We start from the raw sequence: 23,354 nt of genomic DNA, 5'->3' as shown, positions 1-23,354 counted from the left end.
CTTCTCCCTCTTGCCCTCCTTTCTGTGCTTGGTTTTCTTCTTGGCCTCCTGCCATTCTCATTTCTTTCCTGGTGCCTTTGCTTAGAATTAACTTGAGTAAATTAAACTGAAGCTGAGTCCCTCTCGCTCTAAGAGGCTTTCCTTGACAGCTGAACCTAGACTTGATGAGCTCAGAGGGACTGCAAGTGCTTGGAGTGATGGCAGCTTCATCAGCTTCCAGGACGCCCCACAGTGCCTGAGGCTCCGCGGGGGACGCACCACACATGCACAGTGAGTTGAAGTGACTATCGCTTGAGTGGCAAGGGACAGTGCAGCTACTGTGATGCCACCAGGCTTGCCAATCGGTAGCAGCCTTTGGCCACAAAGTGGCTAGCATTACTTTTGTTTGCTTTTTTTTTTTTTTTTTTTTAATTTGTATTTTTCTGAAGCTGGAAACGGGGAGAGACAGTCAGACAGACTCCCGCATGCGCCCGACCGGGATCTACCCGGCACGCACACCAGGGGCGACGCTCTGCCCACCAGGGGGCGATGCTCTGCCCCTCCGGGGCGTCACTCTGTCGTGACCAGAGCCACTTTAGTGCCTGGGGCAGAGGCCAAGGAGCCATCCCCAGCGCCCGGGCCATCTTTGCTCCAATGGAGCCTTGGCTGCGGGAGGGGAAGAGAGAGACAGAGAGGAAGGAGGGGGGGTGGAGAAGCAAATGGGCGCTTCTCCTATGTGCCCTGGCCGGGAATCGAACCCGGGTCCCCCGCATGCCAGGCCGATGCTCTACCTCTGAGCCAACCGGCCAGGGCCACTTTTGTTTGCTTTTAGTTGTAGAAACTTTGCTAAAATAATCTTACATGGACGTGTGATTCAGAAATCTGTTTGTAGGAAGTTGCTCTTGGTGCAGTGGGATAAGGGGCCTGGAGCCCCTCCTCCTGACTCCTGAGGAGCATGCGTGGACTCTCACAGCTCTGCCCTGTGGAGACTGAAAGCCACTAGGAGGGTGGGGGTTCTGACCACAGAATGCTGATTGTAACTGGCTACCCATGGTTAACCTGTCAGCTATGAGAAGAGCAATGCATTGAACCTGATCTGCTGGGGACTCCAGCCTCTGAGACAACCTGAGTGTAAGAAATTTTGTCCAGTATTGGTTATCTTTCATAGGGAGAGATGGGTACTGTGGCTTCTGCCCGAGTATGGAATAAATACAACACAATTCTCTGGCTTGGAGCCTACATGAATAGAAACCCAAGTACTGAATTGTAGAGATAACCTCATAGCATCATCTGTATCCTGGGCAGAGAGACTGATCGTGCCTTTCCCTCATCCATCCCCTCATTTGCATTAACAGAATCTCTACATGAGCAGAGGTGTCAATGGGCCCAGATAAAACTACTTTTCCAAGGAGATGTATGAGTGAGGATTCCAGAAAAACTCTTTTAAGAGGCTGATTCAGTTGGCAGGTTCCACTTTCCCAACTGTGTTCTTCTTGAGGAATGAGGATATGATGGCTGGAATTCTAGCAGCTACCTGGGAAGCTTGGGTCCATGAGGATGTTATACAATAGAACCACTAAATTAGTGTTGGTCTGTTTTTCTCTGTTCATTTTTAAATGTGAGGGAGAAAAAAAACCCTTGAAAATCTCTGAAACTCATCGGTTGAAGCTACATTGGGGAACTTTATCAGGCAAATATAATTCCTCAGTGATGACACATCACAGCTAGACCCCAGCGATAGGCTTTGGAGGACAATGTTAGCAGTTTCTGGTGGTGTTGGATAAGCTTTTCTCCTGTGAAGATGTTATATGGTGACTGGTTTGATGAGTTTCAACACCACCTCACCTTTCCTCTAATAGCGTTTCTCCATAGAAGTTTTATAAAAAAAAGTGATTAAACAGTATGCCCTCACTGAATAGCTTGGTTGGTTAGAGCATTGTTCTGAAGCACAGAGGTTACCAGTTTGAATCCTGGTCAGGGTATGTGGGGGAAACAGCTGTGTTAGGCTAGCTCACTGCTGTACCGGCTGTAAGCACTTTGCTTGATTAGTGCGTAAAGCACGTGGCAGAGGCACATATGGATAGTCTATGTAAAGCTATGGGTGCTGCGCCTAGAGGAGATTGTGTGGACTGTGGATGGCAGATTGTGGATCGCCTGCCCACCGGTGTGAGGGGCCATTTTTGCTGTTTGTTTGCCTGAGAATTTGTTTTCCCCTGCTGGTTTGTTCGTCTGCCGTTGGGTGATTCTATTGAACAGGAATGGCCCAATGCTTTTTGGCTCTGCAGTTTCTGCACTGTCTGCCAGAATCCAGGGTGGACCTGCCTGGTCTTGGCCACTGGCATTACAGGGCACATACAGAAACAGATCGATGTCCCTGTCTCTCTCTCTTCCTTCTTTCGCTAAAATCAATAAATAAAAAATTTAAAAAGTGATTAAACAATAGGATACATGCAATAAAAAATGAAAAAGAGGCACCTAATTATTTGCAAATTGAATAAACACACCATTATCTTTCGACCACAATTTAGAGACAAGAAGGAAAGTTCTGGACACTGAGACCACTGATGATTGTAGTGGTGTTGGTGGACATATAAATATTTAAATTATATAGCCATAGAAAGTACTTCCTGGTTTGTCTTTATAAAAGATTTTTGTGAAGGCTGAAATGCATTTTTCATAGCACAACCATTTCTATAAATGCCAGTTCCCACTTCTATGATGGTAATCTCCAACCTGGAGGCCATCTGGATTGAATCTTCTCTTCCAGTCCCCAGGAAGCTGGGCACACTTCACTGTACTCATTCTCACACCGGGGAAGGACAGAGAGCTCCCTAGGATTGCGCTGGGGTGGCCACTGACATGAAAGGACCCTGAAGAGAGACCCCGGAGGGGTAGCATCCTCCCTGAAGTCACTTTATTAGATTAGTACTCAGTGGGTGGCAGCTCATCAGGGCACCGACACTAAATATGTTCTATTTCATCCCCAACAAGTAAAGGCACATTTTAGGGGCATTGTCTTTGGGAGTAAATGAACAGTTACAAAGGATTTCTGATGGAGGGATAGATAGATAGACATTTTCCCACTTGATCTCAGAAGTACACCTTTGACCCAGCAAAATTAGTTATCTCATTTTATATTACAAGACAATGCATTCATTGGTCAGCTCTATAATCAGGGATGTGAATGGAGGGTGAAATAGCCCATCTTGTCAGGAAGTCTTTATCAAAATTCTCCCAACCATTGGATGGGGCCTTAATAATGAAAGTGCTAGTTACAGCCCATGCAAATTATTATAACAGCACAAAATGCTTTTTAGTGATTTCAAGTTAGAATTAGGCGACGGCGATAGGCACAAACAGCCACTTAGGGGACATGCCAGCTGCTTCCAGTGAAGCTGCTGACATAAAAACAGGGAGAGGCACTAAAACCAATAAAATTCAAGTTATAATTTGCTTGCTAATAATTTCCTTTTTGTGTCTGCAGCCTTGAAGGATTGTTCTAAATAAGTGTGTTTTTATTCATAAAGACAGCGAGTCAAGTCATCATGTGAGTGAATAAAGCAGGCTGCTATCACAAGGGTGAGTAAGCCTGCAGATAAAAGTCAAGATCTTCTAAAGGGAGGCAGAACTGACAAGTACCAGCTGAGAAGCATTCCTCTCTATGGGTGGCAGCTGAGGGCTGCACATGGTCTCAGGCCCAGGCCAGCAAAGGGCACCTGTCCATCATGGTGGAAGCTGCCCTGTGAAATTCCAATATGGTTTGCATCTTTTGCTGTCTCGCTCAACTCCCTCCCCAGTTGCACACTCATTAACAGTAAGACTGTTCGCTTCCTCTCCTGCAAGCATGTCCTTGACCTACAACAAAGATTTTCTCTGAATTCAAAGTCTGCCCTGCATTTGTTGAGTTAACATATCCCATCAGCTGCCTGATTTCACTGTTTTCCGCTTATGCTCTCTGGCTGAAAGGGCTCTTCATCCACACTCCCCCTGCACTGAGGTGGGTGAGGTGTTTATTTACACAGCTCTTTGGGTCATTAGGTAATAGGAGGGACACACTGCTCCCACTTGGCAATGTTTAAACATGAGCCTAAGATTTTCCGTCTGAGTTTACTTTTTTGTCCACACACATGTAAAGCTGCACAATCACAGCTCAGGGACACTCCCATTACAGCTGCTTTTCAGATATGTATTTTCTACGATTCTGTTTAAATTTAACTTTGGTAAGCTGTCAGCTTTTAAATAGACGTGTATATATAACTATGAAGAATTTTGTGCTAAACTCTGAGAAACCACTCTAAGTGAATGTTTTGTAAGGTGTGAAATATATAAATTGGATTTGTTTTCAACTCAGGGGAGAGTAGTAATCATAGCTTCGATTTCTAGGTCATAAAATTAGGTCTCAGATAGTGTCACCGCCATTTCTTTGAGTGACTTTTGAAGTGTTAATATTTTTTATTGGAGTAAATTTTACATTGTATGATGACATCCAATTTTGGTAAGTTTTGATAATTGTATACATCTGTGTAAGAGTCACCCCAACCAAGATATATCATTGCCAAAAGATCTCTAGTGCATACCCACCCCCAATGGCGACAATGGTCCTCATTTCTGTCACCATCCTAAGTTTTGCCTGTTCTTGAATCATCCAGTATATACTCTTTGCATTTATTTTCTTTCAAGCAATATTTTTTAATCTGTTATTTGATAACAAGTTTTTATCCATGTTATTGTATCAGTGGCTCAGGTTTTTTTTATTACTGACTAGAATTATATTACATGAATATACCACAATTTGTTGATCTGTTCTTCAGTTGGAAATTTGAGTTGTTTCCAGTTTTGGACTATGCTGTTATAAACAATTTAAAAATCTAGTAAGTGAAAAGCAATGGCCAGATTTACAAACCTTTCCCTATAATGTGGTTGATTGTGGAAATGAAGCCACCATCCAGGGATTTGGACCGGGCCTCCAAGGCTGTTGCTGAGGTGGTAGCGGATTTGTTTGAATGGGCCTAGTTCTAGACATGGCTTAGTGTTAAGGAGAGTTCTCAGCCTAACTTAATCATCATACACCTGTTTGTTTTTTACTTTTTATTTATTGATTTTAGAGAGGAAGGGAGGAAGAGCCAGAAACATCAATCTGTTCCTGTGTGCGTCCTGACCGGGGATCGAACCCACAACCTTTACATATCAGGAAAATCCTCTAACCCGGTGGTCCCCAACCTTTTTTGGGCCATGGACTAGTTTAATGTCAGAAAATATTTTCATGGACCGGCCTTTAGGGTGGGATGGATAAATGTATCATGTGACTGAGACAAGCGTCAAGAGTGAGTCTTAGATGGATGTAACAGAGAGAATCTGGTCATTTTTAAAAAATAAAACATCGTTCAGACTTAAATATAAATAAAACAAAAATAATGTAAGTTATTTATTCTTTCTCTGCGGACCAGTACCAAATGGCCCGTGGACCAATACTGGTCCGCGGCCCGGGGGTTGGGGACCACTGCTAACCAACCAAGCCACCCGGCCAGAGCTTACTATACATATCAAAATGGTCTGGATCCATTTCCTAAAATGAGGCTTATGTGACACCAGTGGTGGTAGACAAGATGATTTTGGTGTTACATGGACATTAATGCTCATTTTTATTGTTACCTTGCATTTATGACAAATAATGATGGTTTTCTCTTCAGAGTAGTGATGGAGCTTCACTTAGCAAATTCAAGGCCCTGGCCGGTTTGCTCAGTGGATAGAGCGCTGGCCCAGCGTGTGGATATCCCGGTTCAATCCGCAGTCAGGACGCATGAGAAGCAAGCATCTGCTTCTCCCCCACTTCCTCCTTCTCTTTCTCTCTTGCAGCCAGTGGTTTGGTTGGTCTGAGCATCGGCCCCAGATCTGGGTTGCTAGGTGGATTGCGGTTGGGGCGCATGCGGGAGTCTATCTCCCCTCCCCTCACTTAAAAAAAAAATTAAGACAATGATGAAAAATTTTCAGGAAGTATTTCAATTGGAACTGAAATGACCGCATTTTAAAAACACTGGCATTGCAGGTAAGACAATAGTTCTAACTCACCCTGCCTCGGTCATTTGCTCTCTCTGTCCTCTTTAGCAAGTTACTCTCCAGGTTTGCTTCAGGATCTGTGTAGAATGGGATGTTAGTACTGTACAGACTTCATACCCTGCCATGAGAAGTAAGTGATAATGTATGTGATACTCGTAGCACATAGTGAGTGCTTGATAAACTACTGGTATTTCATTGCAGGAGTCAGCAATCATATGGACAAACATCGACCAGGGTTTGAAGACTGGAACAGTTAGAGTCATCATTTCTGACACAAGCTTCAAAGGACATAACTTTTATTTTTTTAAATGTATTGATATGAGAGAAACATTGATTTGTTGTTTCACTTAGTTGTGCATTCAATGGTTGCTTCTTGTATGTGCCCTGACCTGGGATCAAACCCACAACCTTGGCATATTGGGACAATGCTCTAACCAGCTGAGCTATCCGGCCAGGGCCTCAAAGCCCATAACTTTAAAAAGGTATGCATGGGCAAAAGATACATACTCTGGCAAGAAACAGACACACACACACACACACACTTCACCTCTGATATTTCAAGATAAAGATCTCAATAATAATACTCCAAACCTCTATCACTCTCTTCCAGGCAAACCCACACCCCAAACCCCAACCGCTTAGTTTTCAGGTCACAGGGCCGGAAGGTCGCGAGGGAATGGTGTGCAGGCCAAGTGGTGCTACTCAGAGCGCTGTAGTCAGAGGGAGCTCTTGCAGAGTACAGATGCCTGACTTACCTCCTGCCGTTTTGACTGGTCAGGGTGGGACCTTTCTATAGCTGTGAAAACTGTCTAGGTGATTCTAGTGTGTGGTCAGGGTGAAGACACAGTGGTTTAGCTCACCAACATCGGCTCCGTTCAACCTCGACCACCAGGATGGAGTATAAGTGTGTCAACCCCTGGCTAAGAACCACAGACCACCTCCCTATGGCTGAATTCTGCAGGCTCCTTGGTGAGGTTAGAGTAGCAATAAAAAGACAACTTTGTTTTAGCCGAGCTTGTTTACTTCTACACTTTGGAGGGAAGAGTGGGTTCAGTTTTTTAATCAATGGTACAGTATTGTATCTTTCAGGTTCCTCCTGCGGTTTCTCTCTGGTCACAAGGGAGGAGCCCTCAAGGGCATTCGATTTACTCATTCCTCATCCATAGACCTCTTTCATGACCCCATTAGGTCTGGCTGGAGGCCCAAGAGATTTGCAACCTGAATTTGGATCAGTTTTTGAAATACTACCTGGAAGAGTGGGGGACCTGGGCCCACTAAGCTACCCACAGACCAATGAGGTTACTAAAAGCAAGTCAGTTGTTGTCTGTTATGTGAGGCAGCTGCAGCTTCCCCTGTATTCCTGACTCGAGGGAGGGCCTTTATCCCAAACACAAAGTACCAGATTCAGGGAAGTCAGCAATTCAAAGCTCAAAATGATACCAGACACCTGAGTCCTGATGCCAGTTCCTCAGGGAATCCAGCAGCTCCTGACGTCGAGAGGGCTGCTTTGTGAGCTCCGCCAGGGCACGTGAGACCAGACAGAGGCCCATCTGAAGGCGGGAACGGCTCGTGTCATTTCAGAAAGCCTGCACATCAGGAAGGCCCCAACTGGCAGACGGTAGAGAACGTGCTTATACTCAGTTTCCATTTCATTTTGGTTCCTGATCTTGGGCTGCAGTCCATTCGGTAAGAAAGCACATTTCTTTGGCTCTCTCTCCATATACTCACAGATAAGCATGCATATTTTAATCTAGGATTTTTATCACGTTTGCAGGACGTACTGAGATAAGTCAACACCTCTGGATTTGACTTGCCATATGGTTTGTTTTCCAAGTAAGATCCGGGGTGGAAACTGCACGCTGTGGGAAGGCCTCGGTCCGGGCCTCCTGGGGCTGGTGCCCTCCACATCTCCACAGATGGAGAGAAGCTCACAAGTGTTAGTGTGAGGCTGCTGGGGTCTTTTGGAGACTCCTGCTGATCAGGCATGTGGGGTTTCCTCCACCTTGGCTCTAACCTAGGAATGATAGTGTCTCATGGAATTACTCAGAAAAATATTTAGAATCTGTGTAGGTTTACTACATTGGTGCCAACCAATAAGTGCCAGACCATTGTTCTTATGTAGTTATTGCTTCTTAAAAATAATGGCAAAGATAGTTTATCAATTTAGTTAGGGCGTGGCTGCAGATTTAAGTGAGAAGTTGTGTTAACGAAACACAGCAGCCTGAAAACAAAACCATAATAAAATGGCAAGACACATTCGATTAAAAATAGATCCAAGAAATAAACTAAGACAGATGCAAGAGGAAAGTCTACAGCCTCATTCTTAGATACGGTCCACCTCACTAAGTCTATTAACTGTATGAAACTAACAAAAGTACGGAATAGTTGGATATATTGAAGCTGTTTCCAACATGTAATTAGGTTTGCATGTATTAAATCTGCTTTTCTGTATTACACACAGAAAATAAAAAAAGAACAGGGAACAAATTTCCAAGGATGAAATCTCCACATTTATTTTCTCTCATGTGCATAGAAAACGGCAGTGACGTGTCCTGTGAAAGAGGCGGATGGCCATGGCGCTGCTCTACCAGACTGGCTTTGTGCTTCAAGGTACACTATTCATTTTGAAAACAAAAGATGTTGCAGTTTGTTTTTAATTGCTAACAATTTCTTGGGTTTCCCATTTGTTTTTTAAGCTGTCAGTTTCTTTAAGTCTCTTTTCAAATGACACACTGCATTACAAATGATGGCACTTAACCAATGTGGCATTTCCATATTTACACCAACAAAAGAAATTTACAAGACATAATAGCATACACTCTTGACGTTTAGTAATAGCAATAAAACATGAAGGGCATCCATTTTAATTTTTTTTTCTGTACAAACTATCAGAACATAACTTTATTCACATTAAAAAAATCATCTTTAATTTGATTTGACCTACACATCCCCAATCTCATTTCACCCATTTCTCAAATCTCTCTTCACATCGCCCACACCCTTCACCAGACTACGGAGTTTACAGGTAATTAGACCTAACATCTAAATAGAACTTAGAAAGTTTTCTCTCTCAAAGGTTTCCTCACTTCCCTGATAATTCCTCAAAAAAGAAAAACAAAATGCTCTTCACTCGTTCCTTCCACTTCACTTTCACATTTCATCAGCAAATCCGCACGACAGACTCTTCATTTCAATCCAAACAAATTTAGACAGAGTTCCTCTCCTGAGCGTCGTGATGCTACACCCACGAGTCCGGGGACCCTGGGTACTGTTCTGCTCTATAAGAAGGTCGTTTAGTGGAATAAAAGTCTACATAATTTGTGGTTGATTTCAGTCCATACTGTGTTGAGTAATCAGTAGAAGCTGGAAAGTGCACTCGGTCGTCAAAGTAAGGATCTTCATAGCTATGAGGAGACTGCAAATACAATCTGTATGCGTCAAAGTTCTTTCTGTTGGAGTCATCTTGACTATAATACAGCTGTTGATGCTGTTGACAAAATGAAAAAGCAAATAAATCAAAGCAATTTTGGGAAATACATGTTTAAGGAAAATTAATGTGGGCTTCCTCCTTCATATTTTGAAAATAATATTCAGTATTTGTGAACTATGGCTCAGAGTTGTTCCTGATACACACTATGTTTGCTAATGGACTTGAAGGATTTTAAACTATGTTCACCACTGGGCTCGCAGTTTGCCCACGTCAGGTCCTAAGGCCTCTAGAAGCTGACACCTCGGGAGAGCTTGAGAAAGCCCCAGGCACCCCGTTCTTCCGAGGCCCAGCGAGTGCTCTGCTGTGGGGGGCCTGTCACCTGCGCACACCCAGTAAAAGGATGGCCTTGGCTGTTGACATGGGGGGACCAACTAACACATGAAAAATTCAGCTGGAAGTGGGATTTTTGGGCCTCAGATAGTTGTAAAATTGCAGAACCATTTATTTATTTTTAGTTTTTGTAGAACCATGCACCTCAGAGGTGAAGATTGAGTCCATCCCTCAATTTTAGAGAAATATGTAGTCTGCTGAACACCAGTTACACTTTGGAAACCCTGCTGTAATATTACAAGAATAAGCAATCTCCAGGCAGGAGAGCAGTAAAAGTGTAAGAGATGCAAACAAATCCAATTCCAAAGGAAAAGGCTTTCCCAAGCCCAGCTGATACGTTCATCCACAAGGAAGCACGGTGAAACAGGTGGGCATCCACACAGGGCCTCCTTTTGTGTTCTTATTTCTGATCTCACGTTAATTTCTTCAACTATGTTTGGAGAAAACTGTCAGGTCTTTCATATATCTATCTTTCCTCTTGATCATGTCTGAACCCCCCCACTTAGATGTAACCAATTTACCACACACATTATCAACATTACTTTCTGAAACTAAATGCCTTCTAACATTATATGGATTTCAGAGCTAAATTATCTTTTTAATTTAAGTTACAGTTATGATTCTGAGACTATTTCTCCTGACTAAAAACTATAGCATAAATTATGAGTAACTTCGGAAGCTCCTTTTCTTCTATCCACATAGAAAAGATGATGATACAGAGGGAGGGTTAGAGACTCCTTATCTGGAAGACAGAATACAGGCTTGGGAAACCCCAGCTGCTCATGTGTTAGTGAAGGCAAGAGGATAGACCAGATGACCCAGGTGGACACAACATCAGGAAGGACCAAAACGCATTTTAGGCCCCTTGTGAAGGCCGAGAGTGAACGTTACAGTTATGAGTCCCCAGCTGGAAGGAGCGGGGTTCCCTGCAGTAGGGTTGTGTCACTTTCATCTCCGAGACTAACAGAGAACTGGCTACAGACCCAATGTGTTCACACCATGGAAGTTTGAGTGGGGAGAGGGTCATGATGATGAAGAATGATGAGATGCACAAACAAAGAGAACAATGAGATGAGAATGAAGTGTGCTTACCAACCTTTCCCCACCCAGAGGACAGAAGAGATTTTAGAGATTAACAGGGAAAATAAAAGTGGAAAAAGAAAATTGCTGGGCAAAGAATGAGTCAGACTTCACAGCAGGTTCCCATCAGTGGCATGGTGGTCTCAGCAGCACCGATCAGGATGTTCAAGGACATGAGGCTACTGTGTAAGAGATCTGCTTAAACCACGATGAGCTTCCAAGGAGTGGATGTCCCCGAGAAGCCCCTCGGTCCCTGCCGTGCTGGCCCAGCTCTGGTAGTCAATGGTGCAGACCCCTTACTGTGTTGATGCCTGCTAATCGGCCTTCTGTAAAAATGATATTGCAAATTCACCTGTAGCCGTCTATTTTGTTCTCTTGCTGGTGAGGAATAGGAACTGATGTAAATTGGTGAAGGTTTGCTGGAGCCTGTAAGAAAATATTTTATGACATTAAAACTAGTGCTCATTACCCTGGTCCATTAGGCTGCATGGGCTCCCTGCACTAGGGCGAGTGCATCACTGACATGGCCTGCCTTCCCCAGTGCCAGCACAGACTGGGGCAGCCTGGGCTCCCTGCACTAGGGCGAGTGCATCACTGACAGGGCCTGCCTTCCCCATGCCAGCACAGACTGGGGCAGCCTGGGCTCCCTGCACTAGGGCGAGTGCATCACTGACAGGGCCTGCCTTCCCCATGCCAGCACAGACTGGGGCAGCCTGGGCTCCTTGCACTAGGGCGAGTGCATCACTGACAGGGCCTGCCTTCCCCATGCCAGCACAGACTGGGGCAGCCTGGGCTCCCTGCACTAGGGCGAGTGCATCACTGACAGGGCCTGCCTTCCCCATGCCAGCACAGACTGGGGCAGCCTGGGCTCCCTGCACTAGGGCGAGTGCATCACTGACAGGGCCTGCCTTCCCCATGCCAGCACAGACTGGGGCAGCCTGGGCTCCCTGGACCTGGCCTGGCTGCTGCTCACCCCAGGGCTGCTAGGAGCTACTGAACAGAATGTATGTGCGTCACCAAAAAGCAGTGTCAATGCACAGCTTATCCAAAACGGGTTCCTTCTCAACCCCCAGTCACTCTGGGGCACTCTTCGCACCCGTGATGATTTTCCTGGCTATCTCTGAACAGCAGCCTTGTTCCGTAAGGTGAGGAACACCATTTTCCCAGAGCTCTGAGCTAGAGCACTGGGTCCGCTGGGGGAAGGGAAACATTAGAACAAGCTCCATGCTTGCAGAACAGCTTTGATTAAAAATCCCAGGTCCTAGAAAGAGCAGGCACAGGCGGGGTCTATACAATCTGGCTGCATGAAGGCATATTTTGTGTTTGCCATATTTAAGTATTTTAAAACAAAAAGAACCTGGTAATCAGACAGTTGTCTTCAAGAGTCCACAGTAGACTCTCGATGAAGCTGATGATGTCATAAGTTACCCTTCTATTATGTTAAGGCTAGCAAAGATTTTTATTTTTATTTTTTAATGAGGAAAATGAAACATACTTGAGGCAAATTAGTTTATTCAAGCAAGCAAAGAAGATACAGAAGGGTTTGCATGCAAAGGAAGCAATCTCTGAAATAAGCAGGCTGCTGCAAATCTGAAGTAACAATGCACTTCTGTGTGTGCATTTCCTTTGCAAGGAGCTTGATGTTGGAAACGTAGCCTCTGCAATTTTCTGAGCTATTAATTGTCATAGTAACAATCGTCAATTAGTAAACAGTCCTGTGAAATCACAATTTCAAAGACAACAGCAAAACTGAGACTGCTCCCCCAGCAGTTAAGTTGCCATCAGCTTTTATTTCTTTCTTTATAATAAATAGATCTTTTGAAAAAAAGAGTACTTTTTTTTTGACAGCTTATACTGCCTTATTTGAAATCTCTAAAGCAGGACAGTTGAGAATGGGGACAATATGGAATCTTGGTAACCCTTCAGGGTGGCATCCTTTCAACAAAGTATATACACAGCTTTTAGAATAGCACATAAAATATTAATGCTAATAACATTATTTTTGTTATTCTTAAACCACTTCTCCCTGGGACGCAGTGCTCTTTGATTTGCCATCACCAGGTCACTACTTCAGCTTATTTAACTTAAACTGAGCAGAGAAGGCAACATCCCTGAAACAGTGAACGGAGAGACTGGACCACGGTTTGCTGCTGGGGGACCGTCTCAATGCAGGCATGGGTGACTTCCCAGGCCACTGGCCGAGGGCCTGAGAACACACAGCTTTTCGAGGTACTCCATCACACACCCCACTGGCATCTTACCAGGGTACAGGCCTTTGTGTGTGGCATCCCCTTGGCTATTGTAATACTGCATAGGTGGCTGGGTCCTATCGTATTCAGAGCGAGGGTCTCTGATTCCTAACAGTGCTGGTGAGGAAGAGGTGCTGCCGACTGAAGGGAGAGGCGAGAGGAGGAGGGAGAGGAGGAGGAAAGAGAGAAATCAGACTGTCAGTGTCACTGGAAAAACAAAGGTCAGTAATTAGAAGTGCTGTGCAGCTGGCGCTAAAAATCAGCCCTTGGTGCTGTGAGTGGCGCAGCGGTCAGTCCTGAGTGACTGGAAGGCGACCCACTGGCCCGCCACAGCGAAGCGCCGTCAGAACCGGGCTCAGTGAGCCTGCGAGCAGACTGCCAGGTGGGAGGCGCAGCGCAGATCATGCAGGTTTCCCCAGCACTGGCCTCCGTGATGGGATTGGCCTTGGCAACTGAGTGAGAATACCTGACTAGCCGTGCAGGAGTTACAGATGCTGCTTTATGAGCTCAGTTCAGCTGCCTGTAAAACACCCATCTATTATCCTTTATGTAGAGCTCTTCAGTAAATAAATACATGCTTTATGGAACATTTTGATTTCTAATTCTTTTTAAAATATCTGCATCTCTAATGTGTTTGAAGAAGATTGCCCAGCTGATGAAATTTATAATTATTTTTATGGTAACTGGCTGCCGGGGAAATTATGTAAACTCAGTAAGCCCAGCCCATTAAGAAGCCCAGGTTGCTCAGAAGACTGGCTCACAACGGCCCAGATTTTATCCCAGTTTGAGCCAAACATTTAGTAACATATCTATCCATGGGTCTCCTTTTGGACATTTCTGCACAAAAGGAAAAAACGGTATATCTTTTTTTCTTTTTCTCATTAAAAATGATCTTGCTTGCACTGAAGTTAATTATAAAAGAAGGCTCACATTCACCTGCTCAACCTGGAAGCAGCAGCACCCACCCAGGCTGCCGCCAGTGGTCCGCTCACACGGATGCTTCGGGCAGACTGGCACTAAGATTTCTTCCTTAAAGTCACTTTACTGACGCAGGGCTGCTCCGTGTTAAACAAGGGTGAGCACTCACAGGCAATGTCCATGTGCTACTCACTATGCTTACTTTCCAGAAGGTGCTAGAACAGACAGCATTCCAACCTGCCTCCCACAGTTACACTGGCATCAGATGTGGCCATAGCAGACACCACACTAGCACTGAGGGACAGAGGATCGGGCCTCAGAGTAACTGGGAAACAAGTGTGAATTATGTCCTATCTCTGAATAGAACCAAAAGAGCAGGAACTGGGACGGGGGCTTGCCAACACAGCCCAGTGTGTGTATATTTAAGAGATCCTCAAAACAAATTCACTTTTTAGTACTTACACCTTTATCTGTCTGAAGTTATTCTTTTGCTTGTACATATGCCTTTGTTAAACAGCCAGATCTCATACTTCCCCTCATACCCCCGATTATGGAGTCCCTAAATAATTCTCAGCATTTTTATGGAAGACAGCCTCAGGCTATACCTGGAGCTCAGCAAGGATGTCAAACACCAAGCACAGGTCTCTTTGAAGACGACAACTCATGATTTAAAAACTAAGATATAAATGTACACCATACACAGTAGGCATAGTTAATTTTTTAAAATTCCGAGTACAAATGGAGATATCCATTTGTGTGACAAGAACCACTTGTCATACTTGAGTCCTCTTGGACACTCATGTCCACGTGAGAAATAATACTGCCAGCAGCATAGTACAGTTGAATACAACTGATAATATTTTATGTCAGAATGGGAGATTTACAGTTAAATAAAGGAAAAAAAGATATTACTTTTCCTGTTTCATTTAGTTAAGAATTAAATTTAGAGGACTGACTGATGTGGTAGTAATATTCTGTCCTTACATGTGAAAAAGCATTAGTCTTAATCTCAGAGCATTCTTCTTACCAAATTACCAGTCAACACAACCAATAAGCAGGTAGCAAGTCAAAGGGAATCCCTATAAACCCGCCTGCAGGGCCTGTTCCCATTGGTCCTGGAACGTAGCTGGTGAGGAAGGGACAGGGGGAGATCATAGCTCTCCGGGCTGTGGGTGCCAAGATCTTGTCTAAAGGACCCTGTTTCAAAGAGTTTCCTTTCAGAAAACTCAAAATCACTTTGAAAGAGACTCCAAACTTACAGCCAGTAAGCAAGTCAAGCAACCATTTTCAGGCACATGCTTGGGGTTCTCACACTGTGCTCCTCCACTCTCTCGTACCTGCACCCCCAGGTCAGCTGGTCAAATGAACACTGCTGAGCCCACTCACGAATCTACTGACGCAGAATCTTGGGGGAGGGGAAGAAACCGGAGGGCCCCAGGATACTTTTACGCTTTGTAGTTGGTGTAAACTTGCATCAACTTGTAAAATGAAAGGATTCAGAAAGAGGGTTTGCTGCTTACAGTCATGTAATTCCCAAAGACGCGGGAAGAGCAGTGTCTGAATATGACGGGCTTAACCAGCCCGTGTTCAGTCTCCTCTGGTTGGACACAATGCTCTGTCACAACAATGCTCTTGCCAAGGAGTAGGGTTCACCACTGACCTGACTGAATGATGGGAGACATCTGTTGGTTGGTGGTAGACAAGGAAGGATGTGATTTGAATCGGTCTCGCTCTAACGTTGACACAGGTGTAATAAAATGGTTCTGATTCCACCCATCCTGTGGAGTTAAAGGAAAAAAAAAAAACCTCTCAAAATGAATAATATTTCATTATAATAAATGATTACAATTGTGCGCTCTGATGAATTATGCCAGAGCTATTCTTGTAAGTTACCTTTTTATAAATGCTCCGGAGGTCCCGATATTGCCATAATGTATTCAAGACCTGGGCTGCTGCCTTCACCACTTTCAGAGATGATCTAGGGAGAAAGCGTGGAAGTTAATGAATGTGGGTGGCAGAGCCCCAGGCTCTACTTGAAGAGATTCAGGCTGCAAACCAGTGTAGCGGCCAAGAGGGTGCGGAAACTGCTACTAGAAAACACAGCCCAAGAACCAGGTGCACCTGGGAGTCGGTTCAGGTCAGGGCTGGCGAGGGTGGTGAGGACCCAAGCGAGCCCTCAGGCAGTCAGCTGTGCAGTGAGCAGGAATGGTTGGGACGAACCTGTGATCTAAGGCCCCTTTCAGCCTCCTCGAGGGGAACCCCCAGCCTTTTTGCACATCTCCTGAACCTGCTGGGGCTTTGGGATTAATATGACCATAATCACACACCCTGTGAGTCTGAGGACTTCTCAAGTTAATTTAATGTCTCCCCCCATTATTAGGCTTTAATAAAACACATTCATTGCCTCTTATCATTTATACCTCTATGTACACAAATGTACACGTGTTTGTTCTGTTTGATTTAGAAATGTGGTCAGTTTTTACTTCCCTTCTCTGAAGACATCTTGCTGAATGAACCGAGGCACCCTGTGGGAGAACTGCTACCTGAGTCACTGCACTTCATCTCCAGGGCTGTTTCTATGAATCGGTGGCTGCACTGGTAAGTGACAAGGACAGTGTAACTTCCTGCCTCAGCAAAGGCCTTCAGGTCTCCACGTTAGGGGTGGAGTAGTGCTCAGGGAGTCAGGCATAAGGATGATTGACTACCTGTCTTCAGAATTCATTTTAATTAAAAACTGATTTTAAATACATACCATGGATCTACTGATTTACTCTTTTACTCCTATCTTCCCAATTAAACTCTCAGGAAGTGGGAGAAGAAGAGAGGTGAGCCAGCCATAAGCACTGTCTCCATCCCTAAGAACAGAATATATGGGATGCTAATGGCTCCGAAGTGTCCAGTAAGGACAGAGTATATAGGCCAGTTCAGGGGCTTTACCCTCTCTGTTCCTGGAGGCAGGGCATTTCTGGATTTCTTCACCCTTCTGGCCCTCTAAACTCACTTTTCTCAGTGTTCCTGACAAATCAAGAGCAGAAGCAGGTTAAACTAATGCACTCTAACCATTCTAAAATTTATGTTTTCAAAATGGACCTCAGAGCAAGGAGATACTTCAAATAAATAGAGATGAAATTTCAGGCACCCTTGACGGCCTCACAGGGTCTTAATACCTCACGGCCATCCCATTCTCAGTGGGTCCTGACATTCCTACTCTTGTTCATCTCCCTGTCTACAAGAGCTAGGCAGCAGGGCCAGAGGCAGAGAGGCAGACCCTGTGCCTGGCTCCAACGACTACCTTCAACACTCACAAAGCAGGAACGTGCCAGGTTACAAACAAAATGCGAATGGACACCTCAAATCTAACATGTCCAAATAAACTCTTGGTCTTCCCTACAACCTGCTCCTCCTGCAGGCTGCCCCATGTCGGCAAGTGACAATTCCATCCTATGGTATCTTTTGCCAAAGACCTTGCAATTAATCCTTGATATTCACCCCCTCTCATGCTGCTCATGCAAACCCTCAGTAAATCCCACTGACTCTACCTTTCAACCATGAAAGAACCGATCACTACTTTACCACGCCAACTGCTGCCACCTTGAGTCTCTACTTGGGGGGGAGGGTTTGTCATTATGATCCCTTGAAGGGATGTCAGATCACAACCTTCCACTGCTGAACACTCTCCAATGGCTTCTGGTTTTACTCAGAGAAGTTAAAGTCCTTATCCTGACCCACAGGGTCCTGTACTTCCAGGTACTTTCCTTCCTCCTCCTTTCCCCTTGACTCGCTCTGTTCCAGTCCCACGGGCTTACTGCGGTTCCTCACACGCAGGCAATCTTCCATCCTGGGCCCTTCCACTAGCTGTTCCCTCTGCCTTAGATGATGCTCTTCCTTCAGAGAGGCACACTGCTTCTTCCCTCCCCTCTTCTAGGTCTGTGCTCAAAAGGCTCTACTGCCCTGACCACCATGTCTAACATTGTTATCCCTGCTCCTTCCCCTACCACACCCTACCCCCTTCCCGGATTTTATTATTTACTGCACCACTTGGAACCATCCGATGGGCTAAGTGTGTTTCTCACTCAATAGATAGCTGTCTACCTCGCTCACAGAGGTAAGCTACCCAAGGTTAGAGCTGCTGTGTGATCTGCTCACTGCTGTAGTGCAGAGCAGGTGGCAGGACTCTTGGTGAATGGATAATAAGGAAAAGTATATGTTCAGAAGAGAACTTATTTGATCTAGGACTTTCCGAATCTCTTATTCTGGGGAAAAATAGATTGGACTGGGTTATACCTTTTTTTTAACACACAAAGTTTTGGCACTGGTTCAGGGTCTCTCCAGCTTCTTCCCAGGCCTTTCACAAATGCAGGCAATCTGGAAAATTTTATGAGTCCCAAAAGTGATTACGGTGCCACCGGGAGAAGGGGCTACCTGGAGGGGCGGTTAATGGAATGGATCTTAGCTGTATCTGTTATGGTTCATTGTTTAAAATAAAAATGAGTGTATGCTTTTATTACTAATGAAAAAAAGAATCATCATAAAAGGATGGAAAGGAAATATAGTTAATGTTGATAGTGCAATTTCTGGGGCATGAGAATATACTTTCTAATGTAACTTTTATATTTTAAAAATGCCTTCAACAGTATAAACTAAAAGACTAGATATGACATAATGAGCTCTAACGCTGTCATTCAGCCAATTAATAAGTATTTACTGAGCACCTGTTATGGACCAGGCTCTGTTCTAGACTCAGTAAATACAGCAGTGAACAAAAAGACAAAGGCCCCTACTACTGGGGGAGTCAGATGGCAGAGAAAGCCATATATCAGGGGGCCATGAGTGCTGTGAAGAACAGAGCAGGGGAGGGGCGTGGAGAGTGGGGAGAGGGGCCCTTTTACTAGGGTCCGCTGGCTGTCAGGTAGCTGCTCTCTGATTGGGTTGTGAGGGCAGTCCTACTTTCCACTTCCTTGAAGGAGTCTCTGATTCTATTCTAAGCCAAATTCAGTCCCGCTCAAGCTCCAAGACAAAAACCCTCTATTTTTGCCAATGCTTCTCTAATTCCTGCTTTTGTTGCTTCATCAATTAGGCGTCATCTAGAAGCAAAGGGAAATGCAGTATGCAAGCCTGGGGCACATCCTGAGGCTACACAGAGGGTCCCGCTGCACAGTGGTGATTTGAATACTTGCTGGGCTCCTGCAGGGGAAGCAACCCTTCAGTAGAGGATTTAAAAAGATGTTCTTATAGAACAGGCCCAGAGCAGAGCCAAAGGTGCAGAGAAACCGTGCCCCAGAGTTTCCTACTCAGGGCACTTACGATTCTTCCAGGGTCAGCACCCCCAAGTGAGACCTTAGAGACAGAAATAAATATAGCAGTGTTATAATAAAATAAAAACCAGAAAAAGGGCCACATGCCTGCAAATATCCGTCTTAGCAAAACCGCCGGAAACTGCTTAGCTTATTGGCATGTAAAAAAACAGAAATACATCCCTTCCAATAGAAAACATATCCTAACACAAGGCCCTTCGCCCCAGGGCCTCAAGAATCAGGCTTATGGTCTTCTCTCCTTGCACCAGACTTGCCTGTCTCCTCTGCCCTTGGTAATGTTCACCAACTTTTCTATCCCGCCAGAATCGGCCAGGGCTTTGGCATTCTCCATGTTTTTGCTGGTGACCTCATGCAGAGCACAGCAGATGGCCGCCATGGTCTCATCAGACAGCACGCTGGGGCCCGTGCCTCCGGGGAGCCGGTTGACCAGGTCTCGCATGGCATATTTACCTGCCAAACACAGAAGACTTCATTCTACTTTCAGAAGGTGCTAGGTTATTGTTATTGTTCTGTGTCATCTGTTAAAAACAAAACCTTAAAAGAGAGATAACAGGGAAAAACCATAGCAAAGAATAAAATGAGAAATACAACTTTAAGGGGAAAGTTAACACTTACTGCAATGTCACTTGAAAAAACGACTGGTTTATAAAACATTACTGTAGATCACTGAAAGAAAATGTAAATCAGTGGATAAGATTGGGTGTACCAATCAAGTTGCTTTAGTTTATTTTCATTAACTGTAAGAAATAAAGAGATTATGATAGTAAATTTTATTTTGATTAAATTCTTATGCATCAAAAATACCTCAGCATCCTCTTAATAAGTTTTTTGTTAAAGCTGGGCAAAGTAAGACTGCCAAACAATACTTTTCATTCAATCTTCTTGGATCCTACCATTTGAACTACATACAGCTACATGGTTTTTATCAAGTTGACAGGATACATCAGCAGTAATAACAAATTAGTTTCTTTTGAAGAAGACACAATTTTTATATTATAATTTTGGGTATATTACCTCCCAGGAGTAATTCAATAATCAAGTTCTTGATAGGACAGGTCAGGGAGTCCGCTAGCTACTTAAGTACGTATTTCTTTAAGATAGTCAATTTCTCTAACTCCTCTTGAAAATGAGAATATCTCTTGCTTTTTCAATTTCAATTACCAAGTGACAAACTGAAATAATTGCACTACAAACAAAAGAAATTAAAGCCCAAGTAAATATTTTCTTAGTTTTGTTTCCTCAGCTATTGAGTGGATATTAAATGGGTTTTTGCTGAAGGCCTATTGATACACACGGGCAAGCAGCAGAAGACAGGCGCTAGCTGACTGCATAATTCACAGCGTGGCAACGGAGGCCGCGCCCGCACCACGTGCTGCCCTGCGGGGAAACACTGCCGCGACACCGCGTCTGCACCACATGCTGCCGTACGGGGAAACACTGCCGCGACAATGGAGGCAGAAGATGGATGCGGTTTTTAAGAACAGATGATAAGTTAGCACTGGTGATTATTAATACTTATGAATGACCAAAAGGCCCATGACGTGTAATTTGTCCTTATGCTAAGGGACAGCTTTACACTATACTCCTGACTTTTGGAATACGGCAGCTTAGTCCCCTGATGAGAGAGCCCAGCGGTCCCCTCCGAGCCCGCAGCTCCGGACAGCTCGCCCAGGTGAGTATGGAGTAACTATTATGAAGTGACAAAATCTGTTTACTTGTGAAAAATAGCTGTGAAGATAAAGTCCATTGCTAGTGCTGGTGATGGACGGGAGGAGAGAGTGAAGGGGTCAGAGAAGGGGATTTCTTCAGAACAGAAGTGCTGGGTAACTCAGAGTCAAATACTGAATCCAGGAGGGGTTCAGACCACAAAGGAAGGAAAAAAATCTTTCTAGGAAAACAAGAAAAAGTGAGTTCACAAAACAGTTCAAGACTGCTCCAGGTGGGTAAAAACCGCTCATCAGCAGGGAGAGAAAATGCTTGGGCAGGTTTACAGCGGAGCCAGGACACTCATGGACAACACAGGGATGTGCCGAGAAGGCGAGGACTGAACACACGTCCTTCTGAGCGGCCTCGAGGGTGGTGGCCCTGGCCCGCACCTGCTGCTCGCCTGTTGTCCCTCCCAGGTGTGGAATGATAGGCCACAGATTTATGCATCAACCTGTTATTTTTTTAGCATTAAGAACTCCCAAACTACATGTGCATTTTATAAGAAAGTTAAATACAGATGTAACAAAAATAACTTAAAAAATATCTCGTTAGGGATCTAAAGGATCTCTCTCAAGGAAGTGTGGAAACTAAATGCTATGACACATCGGTTGGAATCAGATATCTGCTCAACTGTACAAACAGGGCAGGAAGAAACTTTTCTTCTCTGTGGGGGATGATTTGGTTCAAAGAAATGGTGTGTGAAGAGTGGGTTAATTTAAGTGATCATTGAAAACAGCACTTGTGCCAGGAGCTGTATAAGGGGCTCTTCTGTAAGTTGCCAGTGAATCGTCACAGCAACTCTTTAAGGTAAACATTATTCCCGTTGTTCTTTCTCTCTCTTCCTATCGTCAACTTTGTCTCCCTCCTTCTCCAACAGCAGGTGTATTTGAATGAGTTCAATATATGTTCACGAATCCACATAAAGTCTTGTGAAATCTCCTGACCCCTTCTCCCCTGACCTGTCAGACCAGCTCTGGGACTGGCATGGGGCTCAGCAGTTTATCAGTAGCTGCCTCATCTCCCGTTTCATTTACACAGCGAACCCTGGTGTGGGCAGCAGGCACCCTCGGCTCCCTTTCAGAGGGTGGCTGAGGAATTTTCAACCTAGATGAAGGAACTGAGCCCAAGTGGGCTCAATGCAGGCTCCTCCCTCGCCTCACAGGTTCCACAGCCACTGCGCAGCAGATCTAAGATTTTACCTGAGGTTTTCTGGAGGGTCTTTGGTCTTTTCTTTATGCCATACTCTCTGCTTGGAATGTGGCAATGCCCTGGAGGCGAGCAAGCCAAGCCACCCAGGGAGCAACACTTGAAGAGGCATTCATTTTCGGGTTCATTCAAGTGCCAACCATACATTTGGATGGACCCGAGGATAAATGCCGCCTAAGATTCTGTATTCTGAGTGCCTCACTTGCCTTACTCTATCCTGATCCTGCCCGAGGATGGAAATGACCCAGGGACAGGGACTCCCTTCTGCCTACTGTGCATTTACAAAGGTCTGAGAGGGAAAAGCTACCAATATGTCATGTGGTTTCTTTTTCTTTAAATTTAAAACATTGTAGTGTTGGTAATATCAGTTTCAAAAGTCAAAAGGGAGAATTAAAACGTTTTTTGTTGCTCAATAAAGGAAACTCTCAGGAAATAGACATCAAGTCTATTAAGTAGTGTTGTAATGTATAACTGAAATTGCTAGCTCTTCTGAAAACGTACCTACCCTGATCAAGGTTTAATTAATAAGTCTGCCTCTTGATGAATAGGAATGGTCTCAAAGGAAAACCAGCAAGGGTTTCTGAATAAGTCAAGAAAACAGGACCAGGATTAGCTGCTCATTTTAAACATCTGTATGAATCCAAAGAAGAGTTTTATAAATGCTGCAGTTGCTCTTTACCTTGATAGCTCAGATGGTCACCAGAACGTACCTATGAGCTCCTTGTTGCGAACATCTAGTGCCATATTCCTCAGGGCAGTGGCCACGGAAGAAACCACTCGATCGTTATCCATCCTCAGCAGTTCTACGAGGATGGGGAGCCCTTTTTCTTTGCGGACAGCCGCCCGGATGTACGCTGCAAACTAGTGAGCAACACGAGGCAATAAGTAATACAGAACAGAGTTTCACTCCCAGATGTTACTGTTGCCTAAAAACGACATTTCCAAAAGATGAACCAATACATTAAATGTTTTCTTTCCAGTACAACCATTATGGAATAAAGTATGGTGGTTCCTCAAAAAACT

At 44.6% G+C, this 23,354-nt stretch overlaps 1 protein-coding gene across 13 annotated transcripts in view; it reads right to left on the bottom strand.

Annotated features, from left to right (window-relative positions):
• Nucleotides 1-8,521: 8,521 nt before the first annotated feature.
• The window catches only part of PKP4 (plakophilin 4), a 272,352-nt gene continuing 257,519 nt past the window's right edge, over nt 8,522-23,354 (bottom strand). For 10 of the 13 annotated variants that reach the window (XM_066346708.1, XM_066346710.1, XM_066346711.1 and 7 more), the window contains 7 exons: nt 23,042-23,192; nt 19,673-19,868; nt 15,997-16,081; nt 15,764-15,881; nt 13,198-13,326; nt 11,289-11,362; nt 8,522-9,523 (listed from right to left, as the gene is read on the bottom strand). In XM_066346708.1, coding sequence (XP_066202805.1) covers nt 9,275-9,523; nt 11,289-11,362; nt 13,198-13,326; nt 15,764-15,881; nt 15,997-16,081; nt 19,673-19,868; nt 23,042-23,192 — 1,002 coding nt within the window. In that variant the 3' untranslated portion in view covers nt 8,522-9,274. The remainder of the gene's footprint in view (nt 9,524-11,288; nt 11,363-13,197; nt 13,327-15,763; nt 15,882-15,996; nt 16,082-19,672; nt 19,869-23,041; nt 23,193-23,354) is intronic. The other 3 variants (XM_066346713.1, XM_066346714.1, XM_066346716.1) reach the window with 2 other exon arrangements.

The sequence above is a fragment of the Saccopteryx leptura genome, chromosome 7, assembly GCF_036850995.1.
Source record: "Saccopteryx leptura isolate mSacLep1 chromosome 7, mSacLep1_pri_phased_curated, whole genome shotgun sequence".
Taxonomy (NCBI): domain Eukaryota; kingdom Metazoa; phylum Chordata; class Mammalia; order Chiroptera; family Emballonuridae; genus Saccopteryx; species Saccopteryx leptura.
The sequence above is the reverse complement of the archived record's forward strand: the minus strand, read 5'-3'. Positions and strand labels throughout refer to the sequence as shown.